At 39.3% G+C, this 15,965-nt stretch overlaps 1 protein-coding gene across 1 annotated transcript in view; it reads left to right on the top strand.

Moving 5' to 3' along the window:
* Positions 1 to 7,995, top strand: part of C9 (complement C9) — a 28,034-nt gene extending 20,039 nt beyond the window's left edge. The window contains exons 7-12 of the mRNA XM_067545562.1: positions 519 to 759; positions 2,244 to 2,372; positions 2,980 to 3,158; positions 3,834 to 4,062; positions 5,668 to 5,854; positions 7,671 to 7,995. Of these exons, the coding sequence (XP_067401663.1) occupies positions 519 to 759; positions 2,244 to 2,372; positions 2,980 to 3,158; positions 3,834 to 4,062; positions 5,668 to 5,834 (945 nt within the window). The 3' untranslated portion in view covers positions 5,835 to 5,854; positions 7,671 to 7,995. The remainder of the gene's footprint in view (positions 1 to 518; positions 760 to 2,243; positions 2,373 to 2,979; positions 3,159 to 3,833; positions 4,063 to 5,667; positions 5,855 to 7,670) is intronic.
* The last annotated feature ends 7,970 nt before the right edge of the window (positions 7,996 to 15,965 follow it).

Genomic DNA, 15,965 nt, shown 5'->3' with positions numbered 1-15,965 from the left:
TTCTGCTGGATTTGCTTTCATTATATGTGTTTTTGAAATGGAGCTACACCCTTTATTCTGACAGTTAAAGAGTAGCAGGGCACTTCCAAAAAAGGAAGATCCTATTCCTGTTCCCATTGTAGGCAATAGCAAATCTCCGATTGATTCTGTGGATGGAAAACAGGGTCCATTACCTGGCATACTGACTTGAATAATTTTTGTATGTTACAAAATTAAGTCAGGGAAGTATTTTATATAGAGTCTGGGTTTTTTTTAAAAACCTACATCTGATGTCTGCAAACAGGAGAACGCAAAAGGTCTGATTTTCTGAATTGGGAAGTGGAGAGTTGTGCAAAAATGGAAAAAAAAAACCCTGAAGTTATCCAAACTTCTTGCTACTTCTTCAGATTAAGTTTTAGGGAACTTCTTATTCTGTCTAAACAAGTTTGTCCATGTCCCAAAATGCTACATTATCCTGCACAGCATTTGAAAGTTCTGCATATTCTTTTGAGTAAAACATGTTTGTGCCTTTTGTACAGAAACAAACCTATTTTCATGTCAAAGGAAAAATACAACTGGGAAGATTCCAAATGCGGAGTCGTGATGTCCGGCTAACAAATGCTTTCCTCGAAGATGTACAGCATCTTCCCACTGAATATGACAAGGGAGAATATTTTAGATTTCTAGAAATGTATGGAACACACTATGCTGTCTCTGGGACCGTGGGAGGAAAATACGAACTTCTGTATATGTTGGATGATTATGCCATGAGTTTAAAAGGTATGCATTGTATTGCTCTTTCTACAGAACATGGATCAACAAGTAGGCCCCAATCCTGCAATGAGATATGTGGAGACAGAACCTTGAGCTTGTGCAGAACCTGATTAAATCAATGGGGGTCCATGCAGGTTGCAAGGGTGTGCCCATGTTGTGTAGTCTTCAGAATTAAAGTCCTGAGCTAAACATTAATCTCAGTTACACCCACTTCATTGACATCAATGGAATCACTCCAGAACTCTACCATTGTACGTTAGATCAGAATCAGGCTCATTCACTTTGACCCTATGTTTTTATAACAATCTTAATGAAAGTCAGTCATCTGTGAGAACCTTTTTATTTCAAAACTACTCAAAGTACTAGTGATGGTTGGTGACCATGTGGTCTGGTTCATAGAGTATCCAAAATCCTAATGCTAGCTGAGCCACAAAATTCAGTTGATCTGTTTGTGCCTGTCATTTAAACTAGAGTAAAATCAAGAACCTCACTGAATGCAGATGCTGCATTTGGCTGTGCTGGAACTGTTTTTACAGCCTTTCATCTTAATACTGGAATTTTTCTCATACTGGTTGAGATTGGAAAGCAGTAACCTAATCCTTCTTCACATGCAATGTTGGGATGTATGGCGTTTGTGATTGATTGATGTGATCATTCTAAAATAAACTGAAAAAAGTAATATTTCTCATGCTAATTCTGAAGCCAAGCAAATAAATACATACCACTTATGGCATTAAAGTTCCTTTTCAGCACAGGCAGTGAGCAAGGGGTTGGGACAGAGAAGTCCTTTATATACTCCTATATTCTTATGTTCACCAACTAGATACTATGGTGGCAGGTGGTCTGTGAGACACTGATCTTGAGGGAAAACTCCTATTGACTGCAGTGATACAAGATCAGACATCCATTATTTAAGATCAAAAGATAGAAAGGAGCAGTTGTAGGGGAGAAACGGTAGAATAAGAGTGGCAGCGATGGGGTGGAAGGGCATGGAATAGTTGAAAGTTCCATTAACTTTATGGTAAAAAGATGGACATATCCAGGAAACAGTTTGGATAAGACTGGGTGATAGGGAAAGGAAAAGATTGAGAGGATTGAGTAATACAACAGATGTGAAAAAAGAAATGAGAAGCAAGAGAGAGAAATGCAATCCCCAGAAGAAAGCGGGAAAAAATCATCCCGTCAATAAGGGCAGCCCTGGAGAACAGGTGACTGTTACTTTTTAAGGAGTTGCGGGTTGAAGGAGTGTTCCTAGAGTTTTCCTAATTGACGCGCAGCCTACCAATAGGTCAAAACTCCAGAGGCAAACTGCATTGAATTCATAACTTGGTAGAGGGTGTGGGGGAAGGATGAAGGCAACAAAAATTTTTCAACAGACCTGAAACTTGCCTCCCAGGAAAAATAAAATCATATTCATTTTTCTTATTTTCCTGTTTTTAAACCAAATATGCATTTCCCCCTAATGATCTCCTCATTAATTACATTTGCAGATGTCAAGGTAGAAGATGTAAAGGAATGTCTCGGTTATAATTTAGATGTCAATCTGGCATACAAAAACTTGGGTATCCAAGGTGGTGTAAAAGGTGGTAAATGTAACAGAATTAATGTGAAAACAAATTGTAAGTATATCTTTATTTTATGTGTGATAAAAACCGCAAACCCTTTTGCTTACAGAGAGAGGATGTTGATTTCTTCCCCTTCTTTTAAAACCAATTAAATATCTACATTAATATAGTGTTAAGAAAAGGCTGAGGGAGAAGGATTCATTGCCAAGCACAGGACAGGCAGGCGTTGCAAGCTTCCCTGCAATCCTCTGTTCATGCAGCTCAATTCTTAACTGTGCTATGCAGGCCAATCTACCCTCTGTCCTTTCCTTGTACAGCTCAGATGATACAATGGCACTCATTAAATAATGTGTACTGCACGCGTTTCTGTGACAAATGGTGTATCCATCTGTCCATCCATGCCATGCTAACAAATTAGAAGCCCTTTTTCTTAAGTTTTGGGAATTTTGGTGTGATTCCAAAATTCATAAAATGAAATTTCTTGCAAATGATGGAGAATTAGCAAAGTTAGATGAAATTTCACCACAATCTCATAGGATTGAATCTTCCTCCTTGTCACTTTGTGGAAAGGTCGGCTGATTTGTGCTAGAATCTGTGGCCATTAAACTTCCCGTCACAATTTTCTCTCTCTCTCTCTCTCTCTCTCTCTTTCTCTGCGCAGACACCCATGATGACAACGCAGTTATTGACGATATCATTTCTTTGGTTGATGGTGGGAAGATTGATTTTTCTGTTAAAATAAAAGAGATGCTACTGAGGGATGCCAAAGTGGTTGATGTAGAGGATTATGTACAGTGGGCTGCCTCACTGATTGATGCTCCAGTGCTGATACAGCAGAGGGTAAGGAGAGTTTCTTCTAGGCCAAATATGTTAGCAATTCACATATCATCATTACCTGTAAAATTTCATTTTCCTACAGTGGGAAAAATACAAGTATGACTTTGCTTATCATTAACTGTTAGTTTTCTCATCTTAGGGACATCTTGGCAGCTTTGGTCCCTTTTAATTGATTAATAAATGATTCCCAGGCCAGAAGGGACACTGATCATCCGGTCAGACTTTCTAAATAGCACAGGCCATAGAACTTCTCTGAAATAATTCTTGTTTGAACGACAGAGAAACATTTTTGAGATAAGGTGACCAAAAATGAACAGAGCATTCCAGGCGATGGGTGCACTGATTATTTATTTATATAACAGTGTTAAATTATATTCAGTATCATTGCTCAACCCATTCTTTGGATGAAGACCATGTCAGTGGGCTCTAATGTATTTTGGGTGCAACTATGGGGACCTGAATCTTGAGCTATTTGGGCCGCATGACATTGCTTCAAGATTAAAATAACCCACTTCCAACACTTATACCAGATACATGGTAAGTAATGACACTTCCATGTTATTTTAAACAAATCCTTTTTTCAGACAACTGTTTAACAAATTGTATAAGGAAAGGATTTAGACATGATTATAGGAAAAAATGTTGATTATATATGGGTTGGGTTTTTTTCCTCTACAGCCATCTCCAATACAGACTCTTGTTCCAGTAAAAATGAAAGATGCACATATAAAGAGACAGAATTTGGAAAGAGCAATTGAGGATTACATTACAGAGTACAGTTTCTGCAAATGCCAACCCTGCAAAAATGGTGGAACCCTGTTGCTGGTGGATGGAGAATGCATGTGCCTATGCTCCAGCTATTTCAAGGGAGTTGCCTGCCAGATTCCCAAATCAAGAGAAGCTGAAAGTTGGTAGTTTGTCAACCTTCTAAACAGATATAAATTAACATGTTGTCCATTGCGTACTTTGAAAATATGGTCTTTATCCAGACAAAATGAGACACCATCTATAAGTTCTTCTATCATAGAACAGACTTACACACTCTGTTGACCTATTCAGCTGGGCACGAGCGATGGAAGTTAGTTTTAGCCAGTAGGGTATTTCTGTGAAGAATTAAGTGGAGAAGAGATTCCATTAGAGATTTCTCTCTATACCCTGTCCACTACTGTGCCTTGTAAAGATACCCAAAAACTCTCACTAACAAGGCAATTAACTGAGCAACAATGTGGATTGGCAGTAGCATAGAACCAAAGCAGAGAATCAGGCTCAGGCAAGAGAGCCTTTTCCATTTTCCTAGCTGGGTTTCCTCAGGTTCTTTGTAAAACCCCAGTGCTTACAAATCTATGCTCATGTTTCATGATCACAAAATGCAGGCTTACAACTAGATTGGTCCAGTATACTGTAGGTGCCAATAAGTAGGCAGCCTAATATTTCAAGTGCAATCTCTTCTGCACAAAGTCTCTCCTCTGCTCCAGCCCTGCTACCAACTGTTCCCTGATGCCTATTAACACAAAGGACAATGAAAGGAAAGCAATCGTCCTTTGACATTCTACTTGGCCTGTAACAGTCTTCTGCCCTGCAGAGCTCATCCTTCACAATTTTCCCCATGACTTAAATAACTAAAAAACATTATTTAGTATTTGCTGTAATGTAGTAAGTGTAAGGGATAATACAAACACTGAGGTAATCAAAGCTATTCATATAAGGCAGTGCTTTTCAACCATTTTTCATTTGTGGACCCCTAATAAATTTCAAATGGAGGTGCAGGCCCCTTTAGAAATCTTTGACATAGTCTGCAGACCCCCATAGGTCCACAGACGACAGGTTGAAAACCACTGATATAAGGCATTGTCTACATCACCTACACTGGGTTTTTAGCCACTGGTGTAGCTGAATCAGTGCAATCACCTAGTGTAGACACAATTTATACTTATACTAATTTGTACCAGGGCAGCTTAATCCAGTTATATCTCATGGTTAGCTGCACCAGTGTAAATTGTCTACAATAGTGACTACAAATTGTTAGCTGGTGTAAATTCTCATGATTTCAATGTGTAAACAACCAGTTTACACCAGCTGAGGATTTGCCTCCAGAGTAGACAAGGCCTGCGGCAAAAACAGCTATCTTTAATACAGTTCTGCCATGAAAAGTGACTGTAGAAATGGCATCTTCCTATGCAACAGATGTATTCCTTGTGGCCAAGGTTTAACAAACCAGGTGTCCAAAGCGAGGCTCTGCATTTGATGTTTGCATACGTGGCTGGATTTCCAAAACTCCTGGGCACCCAGCAGTGCCATTGGCCCTATGTGTTTTCAGAGTCTAATCTGTTGAGGTCTGTATGATGAAAATGAGTTTTTACTGTACTGCGCTTCTAGAGCCACAGTAGCTGCAAGAGTGTGGGTTGAGCTCTGTTCCATCTTGAGGACTTTCAAAATAGTTACTTCCTGAATTTCAAATAGTTACACCCAAGGCAGCAGGTTGCTGGACTAATGCTGGTTTGGCTTAATACAGATAAAAGGGTCACCGATGGGGGCTGGAGCTGTTGGACTGCCTGGTCCCGCTGCGTGCAAGAAGAACGCACTCGAACTCGTCAGTGTAATAATCCTGAACCTGGACCAGGGGGCAAGCCATGCCAAGGTGACGGCATCGAAAGAAGCTACTGTTCTGAAGCAAAATAATTGTACAAGGCAAAAAAAAAGTGAGTGACACTTCATTGTCATGGTAATGTATTGTTACCCCTTGGCTCAAACAGTTAGCCAGTACTTGGTGCCTTGCAGGTTTGTTTCCAGCAGGAGGAGAAATTGATGAGATGTGTCAGGTATATTCTTTGGTGCAGTCCTGTTTGTTTACACCTGCTTCTCTCCCTTTCTGCTGGCTTTCTCCACTTTCTGCCTCTCTCACACAACGGCTTGCTAAACCATCCATTAGCAGCTATGGTTGCAATCAGTCCCAGGGAAACGCCTCAGCCCATACAGTTTACCTTTTGGTTAGTCTTGCCATGTAGACCACTGACTTGTTAGTGAATTTCTATTGTTTCCAGCTATTACTACATAAAGGGACATCTAATTGCTTCTTCCATTTTGCCTATTGGTTTTAACAAGGTCTCTGTCTCTGGATCAAAGACCTGCTTGGTGGCAGCCATTAACACCTTCCAACATAACAGTATATTTAAATGAAAAGTTGGTGCTGCATCATGAGATGTTCCCCATCCAAAACAACCCCAATGGAAATATTTATATACATCATACATATGAAATGAATAAACCCTGTTAAACATCTGATTTAGATCCATGTTCTGAGACTGTTTAAAACTGACCTTCCATTTTGTGTCCGTGGTTTTTGGATACAAATAATTGTGTGCTCAGTTATGGTGCATAGATTGCACCTGCAAATCAGGTAGTTGGGCATCTAGATGACCTATATTGTGCTCATAAAATTGCACGCACAAGAATGGAAATCTGGCAAATCAAGCCTGTAAAGTCCAGGATAATTATCCAATCAGACTCCACATCACAGAGAAAGAGAGACATACAGAAAATGAGAGGCAAACAATGGAGTTAATCTTAATTCATCTTCATAGTTCTTAGCTCTGAATTTTCTTATATGGTGAATTTAATCAGACCTCCTACTATTACTTGAACAGCAGTTTTGAATCTTTCATCCTGAAAATGATTAAAACTAGTTTTTATTGAATTTTGAAAATAATCTGCAAAAAAACAGCAAAAATGGAGGAAAGGCCCATCAGGGCCAGATTTCTTAGTCTGCTTTGTTAGCAGTGCAAGGAGGCCTGAAACCACTGGAGAAGTCCCCCTGCACATGGGGACTCCGTGCTGCTAGAGGCAGCTGCACTGCTCCCTGTTCCAGCTCCCTCTCATCCACAGAGTAAGGGGAAGGAGGGGACATGATGCTTTCAGGGCACAGGCAGGACTGGGAGCAGAACTGGTCTGCTGGAGTGGAGCTCAGCTGTGTCCAATATTCCAGTAGTATAAGTTTCCTGAGGGAATCCATGCCCCTGGTCTAGGTTAGAGCATGTATGGGAGCCAAACATCCCTCAGTCATTTCTAGCACCTTACCTCCACTCTAACAGTTAAGCCCCCAAAATCCCAGGGCCGGCTTTATTTTACTCTTGCAGTTTGCAGCTGGCCCTGTTTATAACACAGTCAGGAAGGTAAATGTCATAATAGTTACACAGAGCCTACATATCCTGATATGCTTCCTACTGTATGCACAATCAAATCACCTTACAGAATTAAAGTACATTGAGGCCCTGGTTCTCAGGAATGCTAAGCACCCATAGCTCCAGCTGACATCAGTCAGAGTTATAGGTGCTCATAACTTCTGAAAAATCAGACCTGATTTGACTTGTTCAGTCTACTTTTGAACCATATTAGAGAGACACTGAGATCATGTTCCCAGTAAGCTGTGACATTCATCTACTTAAAAAAAAGCACACTATCTGATTGTCATAATAGCTACTCTCTATGTGAATTCTCTAATGTTCTTTCTTTTGACAGGTGTTTGTTATGAAAACAATACAGCCTTCAAAGACATGCATGAACTCTGCAGTTATTCTACCGCTCAAGCTTCCTGTTGGCAGAAGAGATATCAGACCAATGGAATTGTATACTTCATGAGTGTCTACAGCTTAAACAATTGCTAATCAAAATAAGATGAAAATAAACATGTTTAAAGAGATTAGCTGGTGTGATTGGTGTGCAATGTGCATTTTTATTTACTTACCTTTAGCACTGGAATACATGCTACCTGATGCCTCCAAGAAAAAATAATTTTGTCATTACTGGCAAAAAGGAGAAACATTGGCATAAATCCTTTAAAATAGTTGAGTGTCTCTTGACCTATTGTTTCTAGATCCATGTTGCTCAGCTAGCAGGGGCATGATCTGCAAGTGGGTGGCAAGGGGCTTCCGGACTGGCAGAGTCCTGCCTGGTATTAATGATGGTCAAATCTCAGAAGATTTGGGTAGGCAATGAAAAGTTCCCGCTCCCTCTTCATGACCTCATAGATACCCACCTTTGGCCACTCCCCACAGCCTCTTCTCTAGCCCCCCCCCCCCCCCTTGCAACATTCTAGACAACCAGACAGGCTCCTAACTTGGACCCCTCCCCACTCCTCAGATTTACTGGCTTCCTAACTTTCCTCCCTCCCTGTTCTAGTTTTCTTCCTTCCTCTCTTCAAACACAGGTTCTGTCCCCATCTACCCAGCTAGCAGAGTGAAGCATAACATTTTTAAAAATAGCGTATGTATGACACATCATTTTCTTATTGACCAAAATCTAACCTGCTTTTCATCTGCTTGTTTATGTTGGTAACATGAAAATTAGTGGGCTTGATTCATATTTATACCAAGACCACCTTTACACTGTGAGAGCAAATGAGACTGTAACTCAGCATATTTTTGCATATGCCAGACATGGCGAAGTACCCCGATGATAACTCTCAGCAATTAGCATAGGAAAGAGCATGGCCTAGTGGATGGAATACGGCATTGAGACTGGATTCTATTCCTGACTTTGCCACTGGTCAGCTGGGTGACCTTGGGCATATCACTTCACCTCATCTTACCTTAGTTTTTCCACTCTATAAAATGGGGATAATTATACTTGCCGCCATTGTAAAGTGATTTGAGATCTGCTGTAGAAAAGTTAGGCAGTAGTAGCTGTAGACCTGAAGAGTAACATTTAAATGGCTCAGGGTTTGGATTTTTGTTTTGTTTTTTGTGAGCCTCACAATGACATGTCAGACTTTCTGTATGATGAGTTGAGTGAAGAGTTACTGGTCTGGGTGAAATCCCATTATTGTGACATCCAATTTTTTAAAAAACCCAAAAACCTTTATATAACTTAATTACTATCTCAACTCCCATTCTTCACCACACATCCTGTTTCATCTTCCTGCTGAGAATTAGATCCATATGCTTAGTCGATATAATGTTTAAGAAACTGTTCGGGGGGTTTCCTAGTTTTTAAAGCTCTGAACATGGATGGAACTAACTTTTTTGGTTTATTAATTCTTTGCTGAGGCGAGGATGTAGGAATAAAATTGTAATTGTAACCCTGGAACTTAAGTCAGAGCTTTTAATCCATACCCTTATTTGTGTCAATCTCTATATGGTTATTATTGAAATCATGTAACATTTGAACTTCCCTCAGTCATACTCCATATTGTGACTCCATCTTGTGTAAAAACCCCATTTTGACCCTATGTACTCCATCTTGTGTCAAACCCTTTCTAAACCTTTAGATGAATAAGGTAGTTATCTGAACAAGGTATGAATGGAGGGTGTATGTGTGTGTGAGTCAGACCCAAACTGCCAGCTTGTCTTGATGAAGTTGTCCTGATGAAGTGTGAAGTCCATCCTAGGCTGAAGAGTGTGAACACAGCCCCAAAAAGCAAAGAAGGATCCACCCCAGAAAAACTTAATCAAGACATCAAAGAACAAGCTGAAAGTCACGTCTGCTATTGTACCAGCAATCAAGGGTCACAAAGAAGCGACGTGACACAGCAGAACTGAAAAACCTATAAAAGACTGGGTGAGATTTCAAGGCTTGGGGGAAAAACAGCGTTCTACACATCATCTAAAGAAGAGCGTCGGTGCGCGCCCGACAAGGACCCTGCTCTCCTTGTGCCCAGCTTCCCTGGCCAGGTAGCTGCCACGAGCCACGAACTCCAGCAACGGACCCTAGCTACGATCTCAAGCCACAATCAGGACTGGTAGCTATATATATATAACTATAGAACGCTTTCTGATACGTTGTGTGTGTGTGTGTGTGTGTGTGTGTGTGTGTGTGTGTGTAGGTTTAAGTTAGTTATTACTTTAGTTTCTGTCAATAAATGCGGCATACTGCCTTTTCCCCTTGAAAAAGATCCCGAGTGCTTAATTTTGCACAACAAGGAGAGGCTACATTTGAGACCTGCTGTCATATGTGAGTGTGGGAGAGCGAGTGAATGTAGCACTAAGAGGCATACTGTTGCCAGAGCTATTGTCCCTCCGCCCTATGACAGATGTTTCTAAATCTATATTTAAAGGTTTCACACCCAATCTTAAACTCAGGAGAAAAAATAATGCATATAATCAAATTGGCTACTCTGCATGCATGCTTATTACAATGCTTCTTATTCTGCATGAAAAAACGCTTGCTGATTTCGCAAGAAATGTGAGTCAACCCAACCTTCCTTACATCTGCCTCAGGCTCTGAATCTCTGATGGTTTTTACAGAAACTTTTTGAGGGAGGCATCACTAACAATAGATAAGAATAGCAGAAATAGCTCTATCACTCTCATTACTTATGATTTTTCCTGGTATTGCATCTTATCTAAGCAAGTAGTTTAGAGGTTTACTTTAAAATTAGAGCGAAATTAGAATTTTGTAGAGTGGACCTATCTTACGTATTTATATGCTTGAAGTAGTACCTCTATGCCTCATAATATTGTAATGTAGTGATCCTCACAGCACCCGTGAGATAGGGAAGTACTATTATTCCCATTTTTTATAGAGGGGAGCTGAGGCATAGAGAAACTAACTTGACCCCAGTCAGCCTGTGACAGAGCAGGAACTTATACCCTGGTCTCGTATTGAACCATCCTTCCTTTCTGTTTTGAGCTAAAGTTAAAAATTTTGAGCAGCCCAATATTCAGGGGTGTTTAAATAGAGGGTTATTGTTCCACCAGTTATAATAAGCTTTCTGGAGTCAAATTCCAAATACCCATCAATGTTAGAGCAGGAAGCTGATGGATTCAGGAGTGTGTTAGCAAAGCCTGAATGCTTCAATGTTGATGGAAACCAAGTACGAAAGGGTTTTGAAAAGAAAGGAGTCAAAATACAATTTTGAACTCAACCAAACGTTAGTGGGAAAATGTTTATACGATTTTCCTCATTTAATCATTAACCTGTTTATCATCCTTTTGGAGATTATATAATGAACATATGTTAATTCATTTTTACTTGTCCTTCTCCACACTACATTGTATCCCAAGCAAATACTGCTAAAAATATTCTTAGGCCCCTGATAGTATGCAAAACAAAGATTTTGCTGATATGGCTTCCTGTGAAGGCTGGACAGACCACATAAACTTTCAAAAAAGGAAGTGCACTCTGAAGGACAGAACAGAACATTTTTGACTCACAATATTGCAGTACATGCTCTTTAGCAGGCTTGCAGACACTGAGTTGCTGAAACTATGGTAAGTACTGAACTTTCTATTCATTTACTTTTCATACTCACATGTATATGATTTAGGACTAAAACTATAATGGACATGACTGTAAAAGTTTCTATCTGCTTTCAGCAATTTTCATGTCAGTTCCCTGCAGTTGGCCTTCCTGCTCTCAAGAGTCTGATGAAATTTTAAAATTTCTTTATTGTCTCTTCCCCAGGCGTGATATGCACTTAACCTAATGGTCACTCAGAGCTGTGAGAAATTTTGCACCCTGAGTGCCATAGTTAGGTCAACCTCACTGTTGGTGTAAATGCAGATAGATCAATGGAAGAACACGTCAATCAACCTAGTTGCAGCTTCTCAGGCAGGTGGATTAACTACATCAATGGGAAAAATCCTCCTGTCACTGTAGGAACCGCCTACATTATAGCGTGATAATGGTACACCTGCAGCACCATAGCGGTGCTGCTGTAACAGCTGTAGTGTAGACTTGGCCCAAGTGATTTGTACGTGAGGGTTTGTTTTACTGATTCTAGCATTTGAAATTGAGAGAGAGAAAGCAATTGTTTCCTTCAAAAGTAAATAGGAAAAAAAATGGTGTATTTTAGGGAGTTCGATGCCAATGTGAGTATGCAACAACAGCCACACGCTGGAAGGCATGATTAATTAGACATCCAGAAAGCCTTTTCAGTGACCTAGTCTGAAATGTAAAAACATCATAGCTAAAAATGTGACTATACAATATAGCTGCTATTATGTGACTACAATATAGCTGCACATTTTAGTAACCTGTTAGATTTCCTTAAATAAAACTATTTTCTTAAATAAAACTATAATAGAATACAAGCCTTCTGTATAATACTATAAAGTTTACATTTTTTTAGCTATTTTATTAGGAAATCCTGACCAGTGACTTGGAGGCAGGAGATGATATAGGTGATGAACAATATGAAGTCTGAATCAGAGTAGTTTTTAGTATGGGCTACCTTTTCCTCTAGGAATATACTGTAGCTGTATATTTTCATCATGGTATATGTATGCAAATGAAGCAATCTTTCATTGAAGGTAATGATACTGTAGGATAGATTGTGCATTTGAACACTTCCATGTTAGTGCAATTGCGTGAAGCTTATAAACAGAGATTAACACAATCTGAATGATTCTGAGCTGGATCCAGATTCTGAACACCGCGAAGTTCAGGGGGATTCGATTCAGGTCATCATGTAGAGAAAGACCATGTGTAAATGTTTAGATCCAGATCCAGGTTTATTCTGCACTACCACAAACACAAAGTTTGGAAATTTATGGATCTGGGCTTTTGGTTAAGCTCTTTTCTGTCTTACATAATGATGAAATCTTTTATGAGTCTGAGGAATGGCTTCGAAGACTTAAAGAATAAAATACAAGATATGTAAAAATGCCATTTCTTCTTCATCACTAATTTATTTTGATTTTAATTACTACTTAATATCCAAAGACAAAATTCTGCTCTTAAATTACACCAGTGTAATTTGACTCAAACTCACTGAAGATACTCTAGCTTTACACAGGTGTAACTGGGACCAATATTTGGCTCTGAATTTGTACAAGACTAGCATCTTATGATCATAACATCATTGTCACATGTCAATTTTCTATTTATTGCAGCTATTCCATCCTTATCATTAGAGAAAGTCAATAAGGGCCCAAAATTTCCATGTATCCCTTGCACTTGCAAACCTCTACATTTACATATGTATGGCTGGTACATAGCTACTCTATTGGCACAATTCAAATGTCTGGTTGCATATCCAAATGGGTTGTTTCAGTGTAGCAAGTATGTATGCAAGTATGTGGAGTACATCAGTTGTGATGTGCTCCAATACAGTTTGAAAACGAAGAACAAATAATAGTACCACTTCTCTCTCTAAAATTAAAAAGAATTCTCCAAGTTGCTCAGTTCAAATCTAGATTTGACTGACAATTCAAAGTAATACAAAATAACTATGTGCATTTTTGTTTGATTTACCTTAAACTGACAATTTTATAACACTGTTTCAAAGATCCTGCTCTTCTGCTGAGCATAACAAGACATCTCCCAAAGGCAAACAAGCAATAGTCCTCAAAGCTGCAGGATGTGGAAATTAACAGTAATGACATATTTTCTAAGGAATGAGACTGGTAGATCCAGGAGTCCACTTCATAATCTAATGATCACAACCCAATACTGGCTTTTTATGATGTTCCAACATCTATCTGTAGCCATGGTCTGGAAATGTGCAAAACCTTTTTCTAGATGGCTTTCTTCTAAGTGGCCTAAAGTGTGTGAGGCTAAGGGGGATGCTATATTTGAGAGGTTTCAGGGTTTTGCCTTACTGCCATAATGCAGCTGGTAGTTTACCCAATCTTAAACCAAGAGGCCCAGTCTGATAACACTGGATGAGAAAAATATTGGACAACACCAATTGCTATCACTGGATGTAGCTGCACCCAAGTTCCTGCACGGCTGAAACTGACTAATGTATTGAAGAGAAATAGGCAGCATTTTCTGCTGATTTCAAACCCACCTGACAGCTAATCTGCAGTAGAATAATCCTATTGATAAGACTCTTAAACCTACTGCATGAAACAGGAGAACATTTGAGACTTGAGAAGCCAGGTGAATTGATCAAACAAACCCCTTTTTAGATCCAGAAGGTGACCAGATCAGGATGAATGATGAAATTGGTGACTCACGTGGATCAAAAATTTGTTTAAATATTCTTGTTGATTGATTGTACAGAGAAAAAAATAGGGAGGTGCGTGCTTTGTGTTTTTGAAATTTGTAGGTGGGGACAGCAGCTCTACAGTGAAGCAAACAGCCAACATAGTTTTAGGGTTTTTAGTGTTTTCATTATTCTTCAGTCTGAGAAGAAATCAACTTTTTTTCTGTGATTCTTTACCATTCTCACACGTCAGGGTTCAAAATGAAAATACAATCCCAAATCCACATTTTGAATACACTTTAATTTTGGGGCTATATGGATTGTTTTATTAATATAATTATTAAATATTTATATTGAGGTAGTGCCTAGAGTCCCCAACCGGGTCACGGTCCCACTTTGTTAGGCACTGTATAGAAATATAATAAATGTTAATCCCTGCCTCAAAGAGTTTACAATCTAAGCCACCGATTCAGCAAGTTACTTAAGCACATGCATAACTAAATATATGAGTAGTCCCATGCTTAAAGTTATGCATATACTTAGTGAGCTCACTAATTAATAGTGAAGGAACAGTTAACAGCTTTGAGGTAGGGTAGGAAAGAAAAATACTAGATGTCTTAGCAGAGTTTGGGACAAATCCTGTCAAGCGAGTGAGCTTTCTAAAATCCATTTGCAACACACTTATCTGCAGCACTTTTAAAAAGTGTAGATAATGCTTCTGAAAGGTACTAGATAGACAGTGCTGATCAATGAAGTAATCTGCTTCTCCAACGTCGCTCAAGCTACCCCATGTCATCCAGCCAGTATAAATAAAGTACTGCCCATGGGGGTTACCTTGAGGGTGAAGGAACATTTCTAATGGTAAAAGAATAGTTCAGAGTCTGGGGCTGTTCATTTCCTGAGCTCTCTGCTTAGGTGGCCTAAAAGGCTGCCAATTGTGATATTTTCTGCACCATTGTTTCAGCCTGCAGAACTTTCAGTGCTTCTCCACACAAACATGCTGTATCCCAAGTTTTTTAATGATTCTGTTTAGATTTTTGGATTCTAGAAAATTCCTTCTTGATCTGGTTGCTTAGACAACTTCCTCACTGTTTCTTTAAAAGGGATTGCCCTACTCACAAGTGCAAACACTGAAACAATAAGCAACCTAAAAAGAGATGAGGTGTCAAATTCAATTTAGATAAAGGAATTAATTGACAACCACACAAAGGTGCATCCAAAGCATCTGCCTAGCAGATGCTGGAAAAAGTTTAGGTTTTTTTTTCTCTTTTGGGAGCTGCTTGGTGTAATTATTTACTGCACAAGTTAAACACTCTCTTGCTTTAGCCCACTGGGGTTAATGCTGCTGAGAATCTAGGAAATGTAAAAGAAACTAAGTTGTTGGTGGTTTCTTTGTTGTTCGTGTCAGTGTCCACTATGCTCTGTGGTGTCAGTGGGAGACAGCATTTGGCAATCTGTCAACATGCATTTGAGAGGATTATTCTCAGTATTGTCCAGAATTCACAAACTACATATTCAGAAATGAGCTATATGTGGGCTACCACTGAACTGTTTAAAACATAGTTGCCTACTTGCTCCAGTAGGCTACCAAAAAACTTGACTTTTTATTTTCCCATAGATATAAACTATAAGATGCTCTTTGTATCAGGTTTTGCACAAGAAGTGCTGCATGTCAATTTTTTTTTCCTAAACAGAATTCGTTTCAGTGCTCAGAGTTTCAAAGACCTTCTACTGAGGGATCATTTTCCCACATAAAGGGCTATATATTTAGTGATCCTTCATAGTTGCACCTGCCAACAAGTGAGCATAACTGTTTTGTGCTCAGAGGATGCTTTGTGCTCCATCATATGCACTGGCTTCAAGTTCATCTCTGTGTGCAAATTAGGGTATTGACATTTAATCTCTGAAGCCCTTTATTATGGATGAGGCCCCGATAACCTCACTTC

The sequence above is a fragment of the Emydura macquarii genome, unplaced genomic scaffold (genome assembly GCF_026122565.2).
Source record: "Emydura macquarii macquarii isolate MOO-44397 ecotype Brisbane River unplaced genomic scaffold, CSIRO-AGI_Emac_v2 contig_1045, whole genome shotgun sequence".
Classification (NCBI taxonomy): Eukaryota; Metazoa; Chordata; order Testudines; family Chelidae; genus Emydura; species Emydura macquarii.
The sequence above is the reverse complement of the archived record's forward strand: the minus strand, read 5'-3'. Positions and strand labels throughout refer to the sequence as shown.